The following is a 19,137-nucleotide window of genomic DNA, read 5'->3' on the forward strand; positions in this document are numbered from 1 at the left end:
TCAACCAAAATATTTCTTAGACTGTTTCCTCTAAGCTCGTCTCACCCTGCCCTTATTAATCACTTACTGCACCTTCCAGTTTATTTAACATCTTTCCTGATCAACATACTGCAATGACTGTCTCATTTATAGGTATATTCCTAAAACTTTGCACAGTGTCTGGCACTCAATTAGGCACTCAATGAGTGCTGGCTGAATGAATGAATGAATGAATAAGTTATAAAACCATCAAAGGAGATGCAATATAAGGAACATTTTATTTGGAGAGATTTTGAACATTAGCTTCATTTTCAGTTAAGGCGGTAACATTCTTCCTGGAGGCAGATGGAAAAGAATCATCTGAGGCTACATTAAGTGCAGAGTAAGATAAAACCAACCACTTTGCATTCAGATGCCATAGAAGTCACACATTGGCTTCCTGAGCCCACTGTCAAGGAACAGATTTGGGGTGATATTTCAATTGCTTTGAAAAATAGCTAAGTTCCATGACATACCACTGCTAAAGAAGACACTCATTGATGAGCCCTTTCAGCACTATAGAGAAAGTCTAGTGTTGGTTCACAATGTCCTGTTGTTTTTTAGCTTTCAGTAGCTTTACATGAAATTGTATAACCTATTAGGTTTGCTCAAATTCACACTGTCCCTTTGTTTTTATTTAGAAATTCTTTAAATACCCAATAAATTAGGTCTTTGTAAAGCAACTTAGCCAGTTCTTATCTAGTGTGTGTGTCGGTGTTGGGGGGTAAGCTGTGGTCCCTGTTCATTGGCACATATTGTCCTCTGGGAGTTTGGGGGTTGCAAAAAGCTTTTACAGTACCAAAAAAGTAAACATTGATAATATGGTCTGGCAGCAATCAGATACATTAAGATCTCACAGCAAATTAAAACAGAGCAGGATTGTTCCCACTCACCAGATATTTAGCCATACCATGATACCTAGGCCTAACATGCAGGGCTTAGGACAGTGATGGCGAACCTATGATACGCGTGTCAGCACTGACACGCATAGCCATTTCTGATGACACGCGGCCGCATGCCGAGGATGAAACATTTGCTGCTCCTGAGGATGAAACATTTGCGACTAGAGTCTTAGAATTAGTTTTTTTCCTCAAAGTGACACACTACCCGAGTTATGCTCAGTTTTTTGGCGAAGTTTGACACACCAAGCTCAAAAGGTTGCCCATCACTGGAAGCCTTAGGACAGGGAGAGGCAGCACCGAAGGCTAGATGCTTTTTTGTGGCTTCATGCTGGCCCCTGGTGGTCTGCTGCTCAATTACATCCTGCTTGGATCTAACCAAGAGTATAATATTAAAGATGTTCGAAACAAAACAAAACAAAACAAAAAATAAAATAAATAAAAATGTTAGATCTGGTATGAGCACAAATCCTAGGGTTAAAAACAGAGGGCTTTCTATTGGCTGAAAAGAAAGCTAAAAACTGGTAACCAATGGGACCCTAGTTCTGAGGAAAAGCTCTGATGATGAGTCTTACTTCTGCAGGTTCCCGGAGACTATGGGACCCCAGGAGCCTGACTGATTTGTCAGAGGCTCCGAACGGCCCAGAGGCAGGACTGGCCTGCAGCGGTGGGTCACGGAAAAGGCACAGTTCTGAGAGGGTGGACAGCAAAGTCACAGGGAGGCAGAGTGAAGGAGAAGGGGGACAGAAAGAAAGGCTTGTCACAGACCAAATGCTGGCCTCCAGAAACAGGTTTTGGGGTTGGTTTGATGATTCCCTCTGCTGATCCTCACCTTAAACAAAAACGCAGCCACATTAAACTGGTTGAAAGATTATATTAAAATCAATAACACTGCAGCTTCTATACTTGACTAATGGCAGGAAGCAGGAATGGTACCAGGAAAATAAGTTCTTTTTTTTTTCTCTCTAGATTTTCAAAGAAGCAATAAATTCAACGGTAAAAAAATATTTGTAAGAAATTGAATCTTTTGCAAAGAATGAAGCACTTTTTGTTAAATATAGGAGAGGCTACCTGGCTGAACAAATAACACACTTTTTTGGACTCTTGTATGATGTCACCAAGTTGAAAAGTTTGGAATGGCTTGAATCATCTCTGTGCTTCCGAGGAGCATCTAGTGCTGACCAGTCAGGGGTGCCACCTCCAGCCCCACTCCAATGGGCCTTACACCCTCTTCATGCCTTTCCCCATGAGGCAAGCAAACACTGTCATGACCATTTTGGGGTTCACTTCAACCAGGTCTTCTGGAAGGGCATACACTCTTGCTCCAATTTTCCGGGCCATAGAGATGGCATACCTAAAAGGGAGAAAACAAGAAGAATGAGAAGTGCCAGAGCAGCAAAGTATGAAGGGGACCCTCAGGATATCGGTATAATCATTCTATACCGTACACTACTGCAAACTGTATATAACACAAAGCCCACTCCTGGCATGGTTAGAGCCGGTCACTGACATCCTCTCACTTTTTAATATATATATTTTTAAATATATTTTATTGATGTTTTTACAGAGAGGAAGGGAGAGGGATAGAGAGCCAGAAACATCGATGAGAGAGAAACATCGACCAGCTGCCTCCTGCACACCCCCCACCGGGGATGTGCCCGCAACCAACATACATGCCCCTGACCGGAATCGAACCTGGGACCCTTCAGTTCGCAGACCGACGCTCTATCCACTGAGCCAAACCAGTTTCGGCTCCTCTCACTTTTATAGGAAAATCTTGGCTTGATAAAACTCCTGACTCCATCAGACTTGCTGTCTAGCATACCAAATGTATTACTTGTCCTTAGATATTTTCCTAGCTCCTGTCACTTTTGATGCTTTCATCATGAGTATTTTTTTGGGCTATATAGCAGCAGGAAAAAAGTCATCAAACTGGAGAAGAATGTGTGCTAGGAAAAGTGAGCAGACTATATTTCAACTACAAAAGTTTACAGACTATATTTCAATACTTTGACCTTACAAATCAATTATTTTATTCCTTGTTCCATTTCAGTTCTTGTGCACATATACATGTATTTATTTATGTTGCTATAACACTAGAATAGCCAGAGTTTTATATTATACATTTTTCACATAAAATGATCATAGCTGCATCAGAACATTTTTGCTCTATTTATAGCTATAGGAAGATAATTAACTGTAATCTATTTTCAAATGAGCCTATGTTACTACCTGTCACTTCTTTCATTCACTTTGTTTATTATCTAGTAACTTCTTACAATGACTACTACAGAGATTCTCCATTGTTCCCAAGGTCCCATCACTCCTCCTGTTCCCCTAAAATAACTTTATTCTTACTTTATGGATCAATTAAATTAAGAGTACCAGGCTGGGGTAGTCCCCATTCTTCTTGTACATCTCTCAATCAATTCCTTTATATTAATTACTAGAGGGCCGGTGCACAAAATTTGTGCATGGGGGGGGTGTCCCTCAGCCCAGCCTGCACCCTTTCCAATCTGGGACTGCTGGCTCCCAACTGTTCGCATGCCTGCCTTCCTGATTGCCCCTAACTGCTTCTGCCTGCCAGCCTGATCACCCCCTAACCACTCCCCTGCCAGCCTGATTGATGCCTAACTGCTCCCCTGCCAGCCTGTTTGCCCCTAACTGCCCTCCCCTGAAGGCCTGGTCCCCCCCAACTGCTCTCCCCTGCAGGCCTGGGTCTCCCCCAACTGCCCTTCCCTGCAGGCTCGGTCACCCCCAACTTCCCTCCTCTGCCGGCCTGGTCACCCCTAACTGCCCTCCCCTGCAGGCTTGATTGCCCCCAACTGCCCTCCCTTGCAGGCCTGGTCCCTCTCAACTGCCCTTCCCTGCTGGCCATCTTGTGGTGGCCATCTTGTGTCCACATGGAGGCAGGATCTTTGACCACATAGGGGCAGCCATCTTGTGTGTTGGAGTGACAGTCAACTTGTATATTACTCTTTTATTAGACTAGAGTCCCGGTGCATGAAATTCATGCATGGAGGGGGGTGTCCCTCAGCCAAGCCTGCACCCTCTCCAATCTGGGATATCCCTCTCACAATCCAGGACTGCTGGCTCCCAACTGCTCGCCTGCCTGCCTTCCTGATTGCCCCTAACCGCTTCTGTCTGCCAGCCTGATCACCCCCTAACCACTCTGCTGCCAGCCTGATTGATGCCTAACTGCTCCCCTGGCAGCCTGTTTGACCCCAACTTCCTTCCTCTGTCAGCCTGGTCACCCCTAACTGCCCTCCCCTACAGGGTTTATCGCCTCCAACTGCCCTCCCTTGAAGGCCTGGTCCCTCTCAACTGCCCTCCCTTGCAGGCCTGGTGCCTCCCAACTGCCTTCCCCTGCTGGCCATCTTGTGGTGGCCATAATGTGTCCACATGGGGCAGGATCTTTGACCAAATTGGAGCAGCCATATTGTGTGTTGGAGTGATGGTCAATCTGCATATTACTCTTTTATTAGATAGGATAGGATAGAGGCCTGGTGCACAGGTGGGGGCCAGCTGGTTTGCCCTGAAGGGAGTCCCGGATCAGGGTGAGGTTCCCTTGGGGTGTGGGGTGGCCTGGGAGAGGGGCCTGTGGTGGTTTGCAGGCCATCCACGCCCCCCGGCAACCCAAGCAAAGGCCCTGGGATCTGGGATTTATTTATCTTCTATAATTGAAATTTTGTAGCCTGGAGCAGAGCCAAGCCTCCTGCTCGCTCCATGGCCACAGCCATTTTTATTGGGATTTATTTATCTTCTACAATTGAAACTTTGTAGCCTTGAGCGGAGCCAAGCCTCCTGCTCGCTCCGTGGCTGCCGCCATTTTTGTTGGGATTTATTTATCTTCTATAATTGAAACTTTGTAGCCTTGAGTGGAGGCCTGGGCCCGCCAGGGTGTGTGGAAATCTGGCTTTCTTCATCACCGGGGAAACCCAAGCCTCCTGCTCATTCCATGGCCGCAGCCATCTTGGTTGGATTAATTTGCATACTCGCTCCTGATTGGCTGGGGGGCATGACTTGTGGGTGTAGCCGAGTGATGGTTAATTTGCATATTACTCTTTTATTAGATAGGACTAATGAAATAAAATGTATCTTCCATTATAAAATATAAAGAAAAAGTAGAGCTTCAAAAATCATGCATAACCTTGCCACCATAGCATTTTTAAGATTTTTTAATAATTCCTTTTACCCATTTTAAAAGTAATTTTATATCTTGCCCTTATAGGATAGTGCTTAGGAGCCTGGGCCTTGAAGTCAGACTTTGAATCTTCGCAGAACACTTACTAATTGTAAAATTTTGTGCAAGTTCCTTAAACCTAATCATATCCATCTTGCACATCTAGACTCAAGTTCTTTTTGACGTAAAAAAAAAAAATTCTGGGTCTTCATACATGTTCTTCCCTTTACTTGGAGTGTTTTCTTATCTCCTTCCCTGTATAGCTCCTTCTTACTTGTCCTTTTAATCCATCTCAGCATTGATGTCATTTGCTCTGCAGAGCTCCCATTTCTTTTCTGTCTCCTTGATAGCACCCTGTACTCCCCCTTCCATACCACCCATCACACTGTATTGTAATTGCCATTTAATTATTTATCTTCTCTTCATTATATTGTGCTAAACATCAGCATACAAGAAACACAGGTCCCCACTTCCCCAAATTGGGATCAGAGAGGACACTGATGGGGTTGAATTGTGTCCCTCAAAAAGGGTATGTAAAAGCCCTCTCCTCTAGGACCTCCGATTCCGACCTCATTTGGTAATAAGGTTTTTAAAGATGCAATCAGTTAAGATGAGGTCATGCTGGAGTAATGTGGGACCCTAATCCAATATGACTTGGTTTCTTTATAAGAACAGTGGAAGAGACACAGATACACACACAGAGGGAAGACAGCCATGTGGAGTCACAGACACAAGGAATAAGGCCATGTGAAGATGGCGGCAGAGATTGGAGTGATACATCTACCAGCCAAGGCTTGCTGGCCAAGGACGGAAGGCAGGAGAGGGGTATGGAACAGGTTCTCCCTCACAGCCCTTGGAAGGAGCCAACACTGCTGACACTTGATCTTGGACAGGTACCCTCTACCCTGTGAGAGAACAAATTTCTTTGAAGTCACCTTGCTTGTGGTATTTTGCTATGGCAGCCCTCAGAAAGTAATACAAGCTACTCCGAGAAAGGCGCTTCTCTAGAGTAGAGGTCAGCAAACTTCCCACAAAGGACCAGATAGTAAATATTTCAGACTTTGTGGGCTTTGCCACAACTAGTCAACTCTGCCATTGCAGCAGGGAAGCAGCTATAAAAATATGGATAAATAAGCACAGCTGTGTTTCAATAAAACTTTATAAAAGCAGATGACAGGCCAAATTTGGCTCACAGACTATATAGTTGTCTGCTGACCACCCCTTCTATGTGGTAAAGCAAATGGCAGTTGCTTCCAAGATGGAGAAGGCTCTGATCTTGAATCTCACCCCCTGCCATTTGTATACATGGATTTTCACAAAAAGGGTGTTTGTGTTCAGGCCTGCCATATATGAACTAAATAAAGTGTCCTATAATTATGATTAGAAAATTGGTTTTATGAAAATATAAGCTTGCTTATCAATTGGAAGAATACACTTGCTTTTTGTCTTGCTCTCTGTAATCCCAGGAGACTTAAAACTACTACTGCACAATATCTAAAATACTGATGACGGGACACAACAAGCACAAGAAGAAAAAGCATCAGTAGTGAAACGAAAGTGTTTGCACAAAGGCACAAACAATAGACTTTATAGGTATCCAGTTGCCAGTTGGGTCCTTCTCTCTCTGACCTCAGGTCTATTTACGTACTTTGCATTGTTGAGTTTCTCTTCATCGTTCAGGTTCTCTGTCTTCAGAAGGTCATAGTTAATGGAACCTGGTTGAATGGCATCAATGAGATCCAGAACGGGCAAACTTGTACTAATCTTCGGGTCCTGCACATAGAGAACGGTGGGTTTTATCAGTATGCTCCCAGGTTACTTCTATTTCATTCAAGGGAAGTGGGTAGTTCTTTCCTCTCAAATATGAAATATATATAGCCTGGTCTGGAAAATTCAACAGTGTTGCACATTAATTGTAGTTTCAAATCAATTGTAGTTTCTGTAGAGGCATCAGTAACTTCCTAAGTAGCTCAATAAGCAGAGGAAACCAATTGTCTGCCAACAGGCAGGGAGATATTCTCAAACAGCGTGTGAATGAAAATAAGCACAACTAGAGAAAAGCAGAGAGGTTGAAATGTTTAATGTAACTACTGGTATGAACAGAGGAAGGAAAGATTTGATAAAAAAAAAAAAAAGAATCAAGAAGGAGAGACCAAAGATGCTAGGAGAAACCTTGCTTCATTTTGGGGGATATCCCAGAGGTGATGGGCAGGGATAGTGACAAGGCTCCATTGGACAGGAGTTTCAGTAGATGCTCATTTCTTGGAGCCCTCAAGGGAAGAAGAGTCCATAGGTCCAGGGAGACAGTGTTGGCAATTATGTGATTAAATGAAATGACAGTAACTAATCTTTGTTGGTGTCTCACAGTTTGCTTAGCATTTTTTTTTTTTTTTACAATTGTAGGTTCAATTTTCTTCTCTTCACACAATAATTCTTTTTTTCCCTCTTTTTTTATTGAATTTATTGGGGTGACATTGGTTAATAAAATTATATAGGTTTCAAGTGTACAATTCTACAATACATCATCTGTATTGTATTGTGTGTTCACCACCCCAAGTCAAGTCTTCGTCCATCACCATTTATTCCCCTTTGCTCTCTTCTACCTCCACTACCCGCCTTTCCCTCTGGTAATCACCATCATGTTGTCTGTGTCTATGAATTAAAAAAAAAAATTTTTTTTTTCTTAATCTTTTCACCTTTTAAAATAAATTTTCTCACTTGGCACCACAGATGTAGGCACCTGAATTTAATTTACAGTGAGTAAGGGAAGTTTCTGAGGTTAAGTAACTTGCTGATAAGCGGTGGAGCTGGGATTTGAACCCAGATATTCTGACTCAAAAACCAGGTCTCTTTCTTTAGCATTAGTAAACATTTTGATGGTCACACCTGGAGCAGTAAATGTTCCCCTAAGGTGTGAACTACACACAACTCTGCACCATCTGTTCTCTCTCCTAGAGATCTGTGAGCGCAGACAAGGAGAGGCAACTGTTTACCTCCATCCAAGCACAGTCAAGTCCAAACACTTCATACTTCAACGGTCCCAATCAGAATCGATTCTAAGCAAGAAACAAGGCATAGGACACCTACAAGATGCTAGATCTCTAGCATTGGTCCTCTATATATGTAGAATAATATTCTTAAAAATAGAGTAGGTCCATTTTTATTTACCCCTGGATAACATAAAAACTATCACAAAATTAAAATCAATATATAATCATAATCTAATTTCTGGTGAAGAAGCGCCAGGGGAGCAAAATACAGAGATTTGAGTTTTAGCTTCTTTCCTTTCCTACTTCCTGCCCACAATCTTGTGAAAGTGCTGACAGGTAGAGAAATGGTCTGCAACTGGCAACACTCATAGATGAGGAGGGGACAAGGAATAATTTCCACAATGGTTACTCAACTGTGAGTTGTGTTCTTCTTCTTCTTTTCCTTTTTTATTTTTTTTATTTTTTTAAGGGTTTCACTTAAAAAGCAATCTGGGGTTAATTTGACATTTTCCTCTTATAGTCCTTTTTACTTAACTCTGAAATGACTTAGTGAGAGGACAGGAGAAAGTTAGCCCAGAGAGAAACAAGGAGCAAATAATTGTCAAACATTCCCGAGAGCAAAACCCCATGAGAACACCCCAGGGGAGGGAGTAATGGACTTCAGGGGCAGCTGTTTACAGAGAGATGCACCCTTGGGTTATTTAACCAGTCACTTCACAGTAATGGTTAAGTGACCTATAGATACACTCTGCTTTGCAACCTCACCCACAGGTAAAAGAGACTTTCTCCTCACTGATGGACCCTCACCTGCAATCACTAGCACTAATCTCAGGAGTTACTTGAGTTCCAGTTTCCTCACTTATAATATGAGAAAAACCATAAAGCTGACTTCACAATGTCTGTGAAGATGAAATGAGACATTAAAAACAAGGAGCCCTGGTACTCAGAGAGCATTCCATATGGGGCCTGCCCTTCTCCTTTGCTCTTCTCCACCACCTTTCCAACTATCTTTCTGTCACCAGCCTCCATACCTCCGCTCAGCAATCCAAACTGAACGGTAAGGTGGAGAGGGGATAGAGGGACTGCTATGTGTGATGAACTCACTGGGACTGGGCACTCTTGGTACAGCCCAACCTTTCTGCCCTTTCTGGTGGGAGGAGATTTTACTTTTTTTCTTGATTTTGAAGCAGAGGATTGATATCATGATCAATTGCCTCACTGAACCTGTTAATACAACTCAAAAGTGGTCCTTTCTCCAAACATTGACCTTTAAACCAGAAAAATGTAGATAAGATGGCACAGATATTATAATATGGATCAAGTGCACAGGTCCCTTGAGGAAGGATCCAGTTAATGTATAAAACATGAGCTAAGAAATTTAATAAAAGATAATGCTATTATTAATAAAAATGGGAATCGGGTACAAGTACACAACTGCTTTTTTCTCAGAAAATACTGCATGGGAGATTTTTTAGCATTTTATATTTCACCATCATAATGTTAACAATCTGAATCATGGAGCTGTGCACATTTTAAGAATATTATCAAAACATGGTCTCACTCATATGTGGAATCTAATGAACAACATAAACTGATGAACAAAAATAGACCCAGAGACATAGAAGCATCGACAGACTGTCAAACCTCAGAGGGAAGGCAGGGGAGGCCATGTGGGGAGAGATCAACCAATGAACTCATATGCATATATGCATAATCCATGGACACAGACAATAGGGTGGTGAAGACCTGGGGTGGGGTGGGTGTGAGGTGGGAGAGGTCAATGAGAAAAAAAGGGGACATATGTAATACTTTCAACAATAAAGATTAAAAAATATTATCATACAAGAACAAAACCTAAAATGTATGTAAAAATGATTGGTTTTTAAAATTAATTATTACAGGAGAAAGTGACAAGAAATTTGTCAATGAAATAGCTATGAACAGCAAAACAATAATGGGTCATTCTGCAAAATCAAAATTGGAGGGGAACCTGCACTACCTCACACTTAAGTTCACTTTAAAACAGATAGAAAACAATAATGATAAGCATGGAGCTCAGGTGGTCATGAGCAGTAGACTAAGAATTTTACCTTGAAACTAGAGATGGATGAACGTTTCTCTGCTTCCTTCAATGTTTCATTTACCCAGTTGACAATAATGTCATCATTGACCTTCTGTCCACCTCCAATTTCTTCCAGAATACTCAGTGTGTACCTGAACAAAAATCAAGAATGATTTTTTGGAAAAAAAAGTTGCTAAATATTTCAATATCACAGAAAGTAGCTAAGGTAGAAAATATTCTTTTCTTTCTAGGTATGTCACAAAAGATAGCCTGGACACTGTTACATTAGTGAGGGATTGGGGGGCGGGGGAGGAACTTATATGTAAGTTCCTTTTAGGATAAAATATATACATACACATTAGTTCTTTTTAGGATAACTTAAAATATAGCTTTATGGTTGTTAGAATGAGATGCAGAACAAATACCTCCTAAGCACTGTCATTACTTCTTGGGTCTGAAGAGAAGGCAGATGAGAAGAGAAGCAAGGAAAGGGAAATGATGCAAAAGACCTGAACCAGTAATGCTTTTCTTTAAAGGAACCATAAACAATGAAGGAAAAAGTCAATGAAAAAGGCCCAAGTAGCCAACACATTAAATATATAAATGTAAAAGAGTTTCCTTCTTATATCATAGAACAGAAATATTAGGAATAACTCACAGTGAAGGTCACTTTAAAGTAGAAACCAAAGTTAATCTCCAGTCTGAGAGTAAGAATAACCTTAGATAGTGTTATAAGAATTGGTTTTGTTTGTGAAACTTATTAGGAAGCTTCAAAGCTCTTAACATTTCCTGGAACAGATAAGACTCACCATTCCCTAAGGCAACTCCCTCTGAAAGGTGAAATACACAGAAGAAGCCAAGCATTTGAGCAGATTTGTTGGCCTAAAGGTTCAGGCTTGCAGGAGAGGGTCAAATTACCCATGTAAAACCTTCAGGGCGAGGGTTTCAGTGTGTACTGTTCACTCTGAAACTCAAGAATCCTGCCATTGAGTCTTGTCTGGAGGGCGGGCCTACCCAAATGAGGTCACCCTCCAGTTGTTTGCCTAGGATTGTGTATATAATCCATCGGGTGTACTTTCCCAATTACTGATTCTATGGAAAACACAATTTTTCCACAATTTTCCACAGGCTTTCAAGTTTAATCTCTGAAGGAGGAGTGATGCCCTGCTTCCTCCAGGTTACAGCATCTTTCCATCATTGGAGCTGGGAGGGAAAGGGCTCCTGCAATTATATGCAAGCAGGGCGAAATAGGTTTATGTATGTGAAATACAGAGTTTATTCTTGTATTATTATTATTATTATTATTATTATTATTATTATTATTATTTTCCATACAAATAACTGTAAACCTACTTTTGCTCCACCGTGTGTGTGTGTGTGTGTGTGTGTGTGTGTGTGTGCGTGTGTGTGTGTGCGTGCGTGTGTGTGTGTGTGTGTGTGTGTAATTATGTTTACCAATCTGGCATCAAAGTCGTCTCAATTATACCTCTTCAAACTCCCTCAAATCAACTGGCTCCTCTTCATTCTGCTTCTCCTCATAGAATTTTCCTTCTAACGTACAGTTCTGGTCATTTCATTTAAAGTGACCCTCCATGGCCCAAAGAATACAGGTCAAATTCCTTAGAATGGCACATGAGGTCCTTCATAATTTGGCTTTGGCATCTCTTTTCAATGCACCTCTTATTTCTTATTCCCTCCTCCCTTCTTGGCCTTATTCTCAAGCCCCCTAAAAACACACTCACGTTTTAATCTCACAGAACCATCAGCAGCCCCCCGACCAAACCATGCATCATCCTGACTCTCTGATTCAGCTTTGTTCTCTGGGAAGGGATTTCTAATTCTTTGAACAATTTTTCAGTGAAGCATTTACTTGTTTCCCAGAACTTCTGATGAAGTTGATGTGCTTGACTCTGCCTACCATGTCATCTCAGACAAAATCCATAACTTTGTTCATCATATTGTTTTCAGGGGTTAGCAGAGTGCCTAGTCCATATTGAGCATCTAGTATATGGAGGAGTGAAGTAGTGGGTGAAATAAATAGAATGGTTTCTCCCATAGAAAGCAAGAAGAAAGTCAAGATGGGTAATATTTAATGTGGACCCAGAGAAGGGACCAAAATGCAAAAGACTAATGAAGATAAATGGAGTAAGTCTCAGGTAGATTTTTTAAAATATCCCTAGTTTAGAAAAAGGCCCCAGTTTTGATCTGTTTATAATAATGATGCTTTATGGCAACATTGGCTTCTCGTCTACACTAATAAAAGAGAAAGATGCAAATTGACTGTACCTTCACAACACCCACCAGCGAATCAGGAGTGAGTATGCAAATTAACCCAAAAAGATGGCAGGTTAATTTGCATATGCAGGTGCCGAGCGGCCAGGGGCGGGACGCTTGCATCGTTGCCATGGCGATGACACAGGCATTCCGCACTGCCCCAGCCGCTCAGGGCCTCTGGGCAGTGTGGGTGTTATAGTAATAGTGATAAGAATAATATAGAATAAGTATCAAAGTGTGGAATTACAGTGTGATATTAAAGTGTGATATTAAAAAGTATTGAATGTAATGTAAACAGGCTGATTAAACACCCCTGGGTGGCCTGTATGTAGAAAATAGATAAAGTGATCTGTTCCCCATATGTAAAACCAGATATGCAAGGCTCCTGGGACCCGCTGATAAGACACACTAAAGACGCCCATCTAGGCACATAAAAAGAGGAAGCACCAGAGGAAGATCAGAGAGGCTGCTCTGCTCCTCCACAGACTGTCACTCTCCACCCCCCTTCCTGCAATCTGCCCAAGCTCTGCTGTGGACTGTGAGTCCAAACAGTGAGCCGGAAACTGAGGCCTCAAACAAGACGCTGAGCCACAGCTGCAACGTCCAACGTCCAGTGTGTGTGTCTGTCGGCGCAGATCCCTGGGTGGCCTGCAGAGGTCTGGAAACCACCAAGACTCTGTAAATAAACCGTGAGTGATTCGTGCATTGCATGTCTGTCTCCTGTGTAATTTATGCTTGGTCAATATTAAGTAAGTACCTTGGGTCGTACGTGTCAGTTTAGAGACTGGCTGAGGCACCCTTGGTCACCTGCGCTTACGTCCCTGAAGGAGAAATTGGGACAGTGGGAAGATGGAAAGGCGGCTCTGGGCCGGAGCAAAGGCAGAAAGGTGGCTCCGGCCAGAGTGAAGGTGGTGCTGGCAGCCAGGGGAAGGAAGGTCCATTCTTGCACAAATCTTCGTGCATTGGGCCTCTAGGTTCTTAATAATTATCATGTGTATTAAGTTACTATCATCAACCATAACATTTAAGCATTTCTTCCTAGTAAAGTCATTGAGGATGGTATGTTAGTGCTTGCTTCCTTAGGTCATGTCTATGTATAGTTTGATGAAAATAAAGTTTAATCTAGCAGCTTCACTCATCTCAGGACTGAATTCTCACTTCTCTTTGTCAAGAGCCCCAGCCTGTTTTATTGACGCTCTCACATGGATAGAAGCAGTGCCTTTAACCTACTTCTTGAGCTAGGGAAGCAAATGGCACAGAGGAGAAGCTCACCTTTACACAAATGTCTACCCATGAAAATATTTTCAAAAAAAGCCACTAAAGAACAGGGAAGTTTAAAAAGATGCAGAAAACCATGGCAGCAGCTCACTGCATTCAGGTGTCTGAGAATGGCCCTCACAGTGGCACAGAGCTCTGGTGAACACAAAGTTGGCTTTCTGCCACCTCCCGGGAGATGCAGAGGTTTAAAATGGTAGTGAGGACAGTGGTAAAAACAAAGGGAAGGAAGGATACAATTAAGTTGGAGCTTCAACTCTAAGCACTAAATGTAGATACAAAATTTAAAACAGAAATCAATTTGTCCTATGTCTACCTATGATTTTCCTTGTGAAATACTCCATATCATCAAATATGTTTTGGGGCAACTGTGCTATTATTAATAGTTCTCTCCAGACAAGATCCCAGTACCACAGGTGTTTGAAAACTGTGCTGTGCTGAAAAGTCCTCCTCTGTCAAAATGAACTGGCACCAGGAACCCCAGCTTCAGCCAGGGTCTCAGTCAACCACAGAGGATTGGAGAGGTGTGTGCGTGTGGGCCTCCATGAGCTGCAGCCATTACTTTTTTGTTTTCCTGCCTTCCAACACTTGTTTTATTTATTTAACTTTTGAACCAGAAGGACAAACCTTTGTATTTTGTTTTTCAAGGATCTATGCCAACACTGACCCAGACTGTTTGATTTGGGGAGAATCCTTTCATTTACCTGCCTCAGACTTTCTATTCATTTGCTGGAGTCTAACTGGCAGCCTACTTCTTTCAGGCTTTTGTCCCCAAATTTATACACACACTATTTGCCAGCTTTGCACCGTGAGGACTATTTTCAGGTTCCTAAAAGGGAAAGGTTTAAACATACATCTCTCATTTGTTCTTAGAGAAAAAAAGGCATGCCCTTTATTGCCCAGATCAATGACCTTAGCACATCTGTGCAATCCAATGAAATAAATTCCAGCTAAAATTGCCTCTAATAGGTCTGTTAATGTGTAGGACATAGAGAAATAAATTTCTTCTGGTGGCATTTACATAATTATTAGTCATTTTGCCTTCAACAGTAATGTATTTCTCTCTCCATTTTCTTACATGCACAATTCTTGTATAGTAAACACTCATGAGAAATGTGACATTAACCAGGTGGCAACAGCGGCAGTAGCAGACTAGACCTTGTTATATATATATACCAGCCATAAAGTATGACTTTGGGACACATTTTTATAAGACTTCCACAACAAAGATTATATTACAAGGTGATTTTCAGATATTATGAAATTCAAAATAGAATAGAATTGGCCTGAATTTTTAAATAATTAAAGCAGAAAATATCAAAGATTATTTTATATTCAAACCCACAGGTCAATTTAACTTTTGCAACTAAAAAGATTTTTGCTTTGGTTTTTAAAACAATCAGTATCAAAGCCAGCTCATTAAGAATTAAAAGCACATGTGAAAGACAATAGAGAAAAGTTCAAAAATAGTTTCTGGAAATGCACTGGTGAAAATGCATTGGTTAGAAACATACAGGTCTAGATACATGAAGTAAATAAGGAGATAGAGTTGAAGTTTCTTTAGCTCTGGAGTTTTCTGGGCCAGAGGATTTTTATGACACCTGCTGGAAGCAAATTCCAGCAGGGCATAATAAAATGTAAGAAGTTCATCAGAAGGCTGATGGATCTTGGGGCTTCAGTAGGGCTGAAGATCTGCATGCTATTGCCTGCTGCCAGACAGCTGAGGGCAGTTCCCCCAAGCTGATAATCCTTTACTGTTTACCAAACCTTACCTTTGATATGTATATATACTTTGCTAGAGGGCAAAATGTGTGAATAAGAAGCCCTGGGTGTGGAAATTCATTCGAAGAGCTTAGTCAGTAGAGCTAAGCCTCCGCCTGGCTTTCCCCCATGCCTCCCAAATGTATATTTCTTATCTAGTTTATTCATTTACGTCGCAGCCCCTTCTCCAGATTCCTGAACGCTTAATGCGGAAAGACCCCAGCAGACATCTGCTTCAACCTTCAAGGAGGCCCCAGGTGAGAAATGGGTAGTAGAGAACTATACTTGATAAAACAAATGTGAATCAGATTGTGAAAGCTATTATAATCACTTCTGATTATCCCACAGCACCTGGAAACATTAACATAATTCGAGGACCATTATGAAGACCTGCAGACAGTGGCCTGGGCATGAAGCTGAAATGCCTAGACACACAACACAACTTGTGTTTGCCATTACCTTATTAAATGTAAGATAAGGTGATATGTGGTTTCTGGAAAGTCCTTCCAGGTAGAAAAACGAATTAAGTCACATTAACATAGGCTCTAATTAAGTGTTATAAGACTTCTGCCCAGTCAGAGCTATCATTACAGGGGGACAAAGCAAAGCATTTAAAAGTAAACTACTTTATACTTACAGATTTGCTTTCTAAACGTCTTCTAAAAATACTTGTGTACCAAAAATTGCTTATTTTTCTCATAATTTATTTTATATTTGTATATCTTATTATATTTCACTATCACTAATAATACCACCATCTAGCTCTCATAGCAATCAAGTTTATAGTCAGTTTTAAAAGATAGCTAAATTTTTCTTTTAAAGAACTAGCAGAAAATTCTGCTTCTGTCCATAATGAGGTTAACAGGACCTGATTTACCCTTCTGCCTCAGATCAATGAAACACGATGAAAAAGCACATGAAACAATGTGTTCAGACATGGGGGTAACTGAAAGCGCAGAACAGTGGTCCCTGAAAGAGGGCAACCAAACGTGGTTAGCCCTAAGATTGTCCCGGCTTACTGCATGAAGTGTTTCCAGGTTGCAGTGCAGGGAGCGAGAACCCAAATAGAGCATGACATTGAGGGGAGGGCTGAAACCTCGGGGAAGCCAAGGTGCCTAGGATTTGTGGGACAGAATAACAGAGAAGAAAAAGCTGCCTGTAAAGAAGAGAGTCATTTAGAAAGAAAGTTCCAGAGACCTTCAGAGTGTTTGCCTCAAGTCTTTGGCATGCGTGTGAAGAAACTACCAGAGGCTCGGAAAAGAATTGTCAGAAATGAGTGGGCAGAGCAATTCTTGGAGCTCACTCAGGGGTGGCAATAATTTGGTTTTCATCACTCAGAGTGGAAGAACCTTATGATACAAGGAGCATCAAGTAAAGTACTCAGAAGAGATGATCTCAGTATTGACTTACAAAATTAACTCAAGACTAACTAAGGCTTTAAGTAACCCTTAAAATGATCACCTGCTTTTAAGTAAGTAACAACTGCATCCCAGGACTAAATTCTAGAATATTTATTTAGAGGAAAACAGAAATATCCAGCACACATCAAGGTAAAGTTCACAATGTCTCATATACAATAAAAAAATTAAGAAGCATGCAAGGAAGTAGGAAAATATGACCCATAATGAGGATAAAAATCAATTAATAGAAACAGACCTAGAAATAACAGTTATTGTAATTATATTCTGTTTGTTCAAGAAGGTAGAGGAAAGAGCTATGGGATATGCCAAAAAGATCCAAATCAAGTATTTATACATGAAAACTATAATGTCTTGGATAAACATTATACACCTGAATGGGATTAATGGAAGATTAGATGTTGAGAGTAATGAATTAGAATACAAAGCAATAGAAACCATCCCAAATACAACATTGGGAGAAAAAAAGGAAAAATAGAGAGAAAAATGAATAGAACTTCAATGAACTTTGGGTACTTTCAAGTGACCAAATATATAAGTACCTAAAGTCCTCCCCTAAAACAGAAATGGGTAAGTATAGGAGACATATTTGAAGCAATAAAGGACAAAATTATTCCAAATTTGATTAAAATATCAATCCACAGATTATGACAAATCTCAATTATGAGCAACATCAAAGGTCATTATAACCAAATCACTTTAAACCAGTGATAAAGAGAAAACCTTAAAAAAAGCCTGAGAAAAAAAGACATATTATATACAGATAAAAATGACAAAAGATTTATCTTTTGAAACAATGCAGACCAAAAGATACTTTGAGAAAAAATATCTTACAAAAATGAAAATGAAGCTTTCAGACATATAGAAGCTGAAATTATTCCTCTGCCCTATTAGAAATATTTCCACTGGAAGGCAAATGATATAAAATAAAAATCTGTATTTATACCATGGAAAGAAGAGTATCAGAAGTGGCAAATATGTAGGTAAATGTAGCATATTTCCCCCATATTTTGAAAATCCCTTTTAAAGATAATATATTGTTATTAACACAAGTAAGTCAATTTAAAAGCAAAGGATGGAAGAAAAATATGCCATGCTAACAGTAATCAATAGGACGCTGGAGTGGCTCTATTAATTAATATCACAAAAAATAGATTTCAGAGAAAAGACTATTACCAGACATAAAGAGAGTCATTCCCTAATGAAAAGGGGGTAATTAATTAAAAGGACAAAATAATCTAAAATATTTATGAACCTAATAAGAGTTTCAAAATACCTGAAACAAAACTGATAGAACTGAAAGGGAAAAAATATCGGAAACATTTTAAAAAGACTACTTTGGTTTTAAGTTTAGCTTAAAATATAGTTTTCCTAGATTAAGTAAAATTCCTAAAAAATTTCTAGTACTTTTCTAGGTTAATAATACACTCAATAAAAAGCTATTTCCCTGAGTTGCATTACCTTCTCATTAACTGCCAAATCAAGGCCAATGTTAGTGTGCGGTTTCCTTCATTGAGATCTTGTCCACCAATGCCAACCAGGGAAAACTTAGCTTGATTCTTCCCCAATTCCACAGCATAGTTACAATTCTCAAGCTGTTAATGAAGAAAGAGGACAACAATCTAGTGTAATCATCTCTATGGTGCTAAAATACAAAAAAAATATAATAAAAATAAAGACAAAATGAAATAAACATGGCCAGATTAAATGATCTCTCAAGTCTTGCCTGCTCCTGCAATTCTAGGATTCTAAATTAGACACTGAAAGTTCCATCTTTTCTTAAATAAAACCTTTCATTTCTACCAAAAAATATTCACAGTGGACTTTAAGTGTAAAACCAAAATAAATTAATCATTGTGGACATTTTCATGGCTATATCGCACTACATAAACAGGGAGCCATGCTCAGTTACCTGTCCATAATATTCCTAAAATAGCTGAATTCTGAAAGGTTGGCATGGAAAAATCTAGATTCTCTATTTTACATGCACACAATGGACTGACATATGAGACATATTCCTGTGGCTATGCTTGGATAGTAGGAAATGTTTGTGCCAACCTTGTTGCTACTTTTCCATAACAATGTGTTCCCACTGTGTTGACATTAGACAAACTATTTGTACAAGTCAAACTGTCAGTACAAAGTTCCAATTCTTTGGAAAATTAGAATGAGAGTCTTGCTGGGGGAAGAGACCCTGCCCTGCTCTAATTATCTTAATTAGAATTTTTACATCATAATATTTAAAGACATCCAACAT

The 19,137-nt window shown here is 40.4% G+C and overlaps 1 protein-coding gene across 1 annotated transcript in view; it reads right to left on the minus strand.

The window, feature by feature from the left end:
* Positions 1–238: 238 nt before the first annotated feature.
* LCP1 (lymphocyte cytosolic protein 1) overlaps positions 239–19,137 on the minus strand; it is a 65,563-nt gene continuing 46,664 nt past the window's right edge. The window contains exons 13-16 of the mRNA XM_079779078.1: positions 18,342–18,475; positions 10,181–10,304; positions 6,749–6,873; positions 239–2,271 (exon numbers count right to left, since the gene is read on the minus strand). Of these exons, the coding sequence (XP_079635204.1) occupies positions 2,139–2,271; positions 6,749–6,873; positions 10,181–10,304; positions 18,342–18,475 (516 nt within the window). The 3' untranslated portion in view covers positions 239–2,138. The remainder of the gene's footprint in view (positions 2,272–6,748; positions 6,874–10,180; positions 10,305–18,341; positions 18,476–19,137) is intronic.

The sequence above is a fragment of the Cnephaeus nilssonii genome (assembly GCF_951640355.1).
Source record: "Cnephaeus nilssonii genome assembly, chromosome: 8".
Classification (NCBI taxonomy): Eukaryota; Metazoa; Chordata; class Mammalia; order Chiroptera; family Vespertilionidae; genus Cnephaeus; species Cnephaeus nilssonii.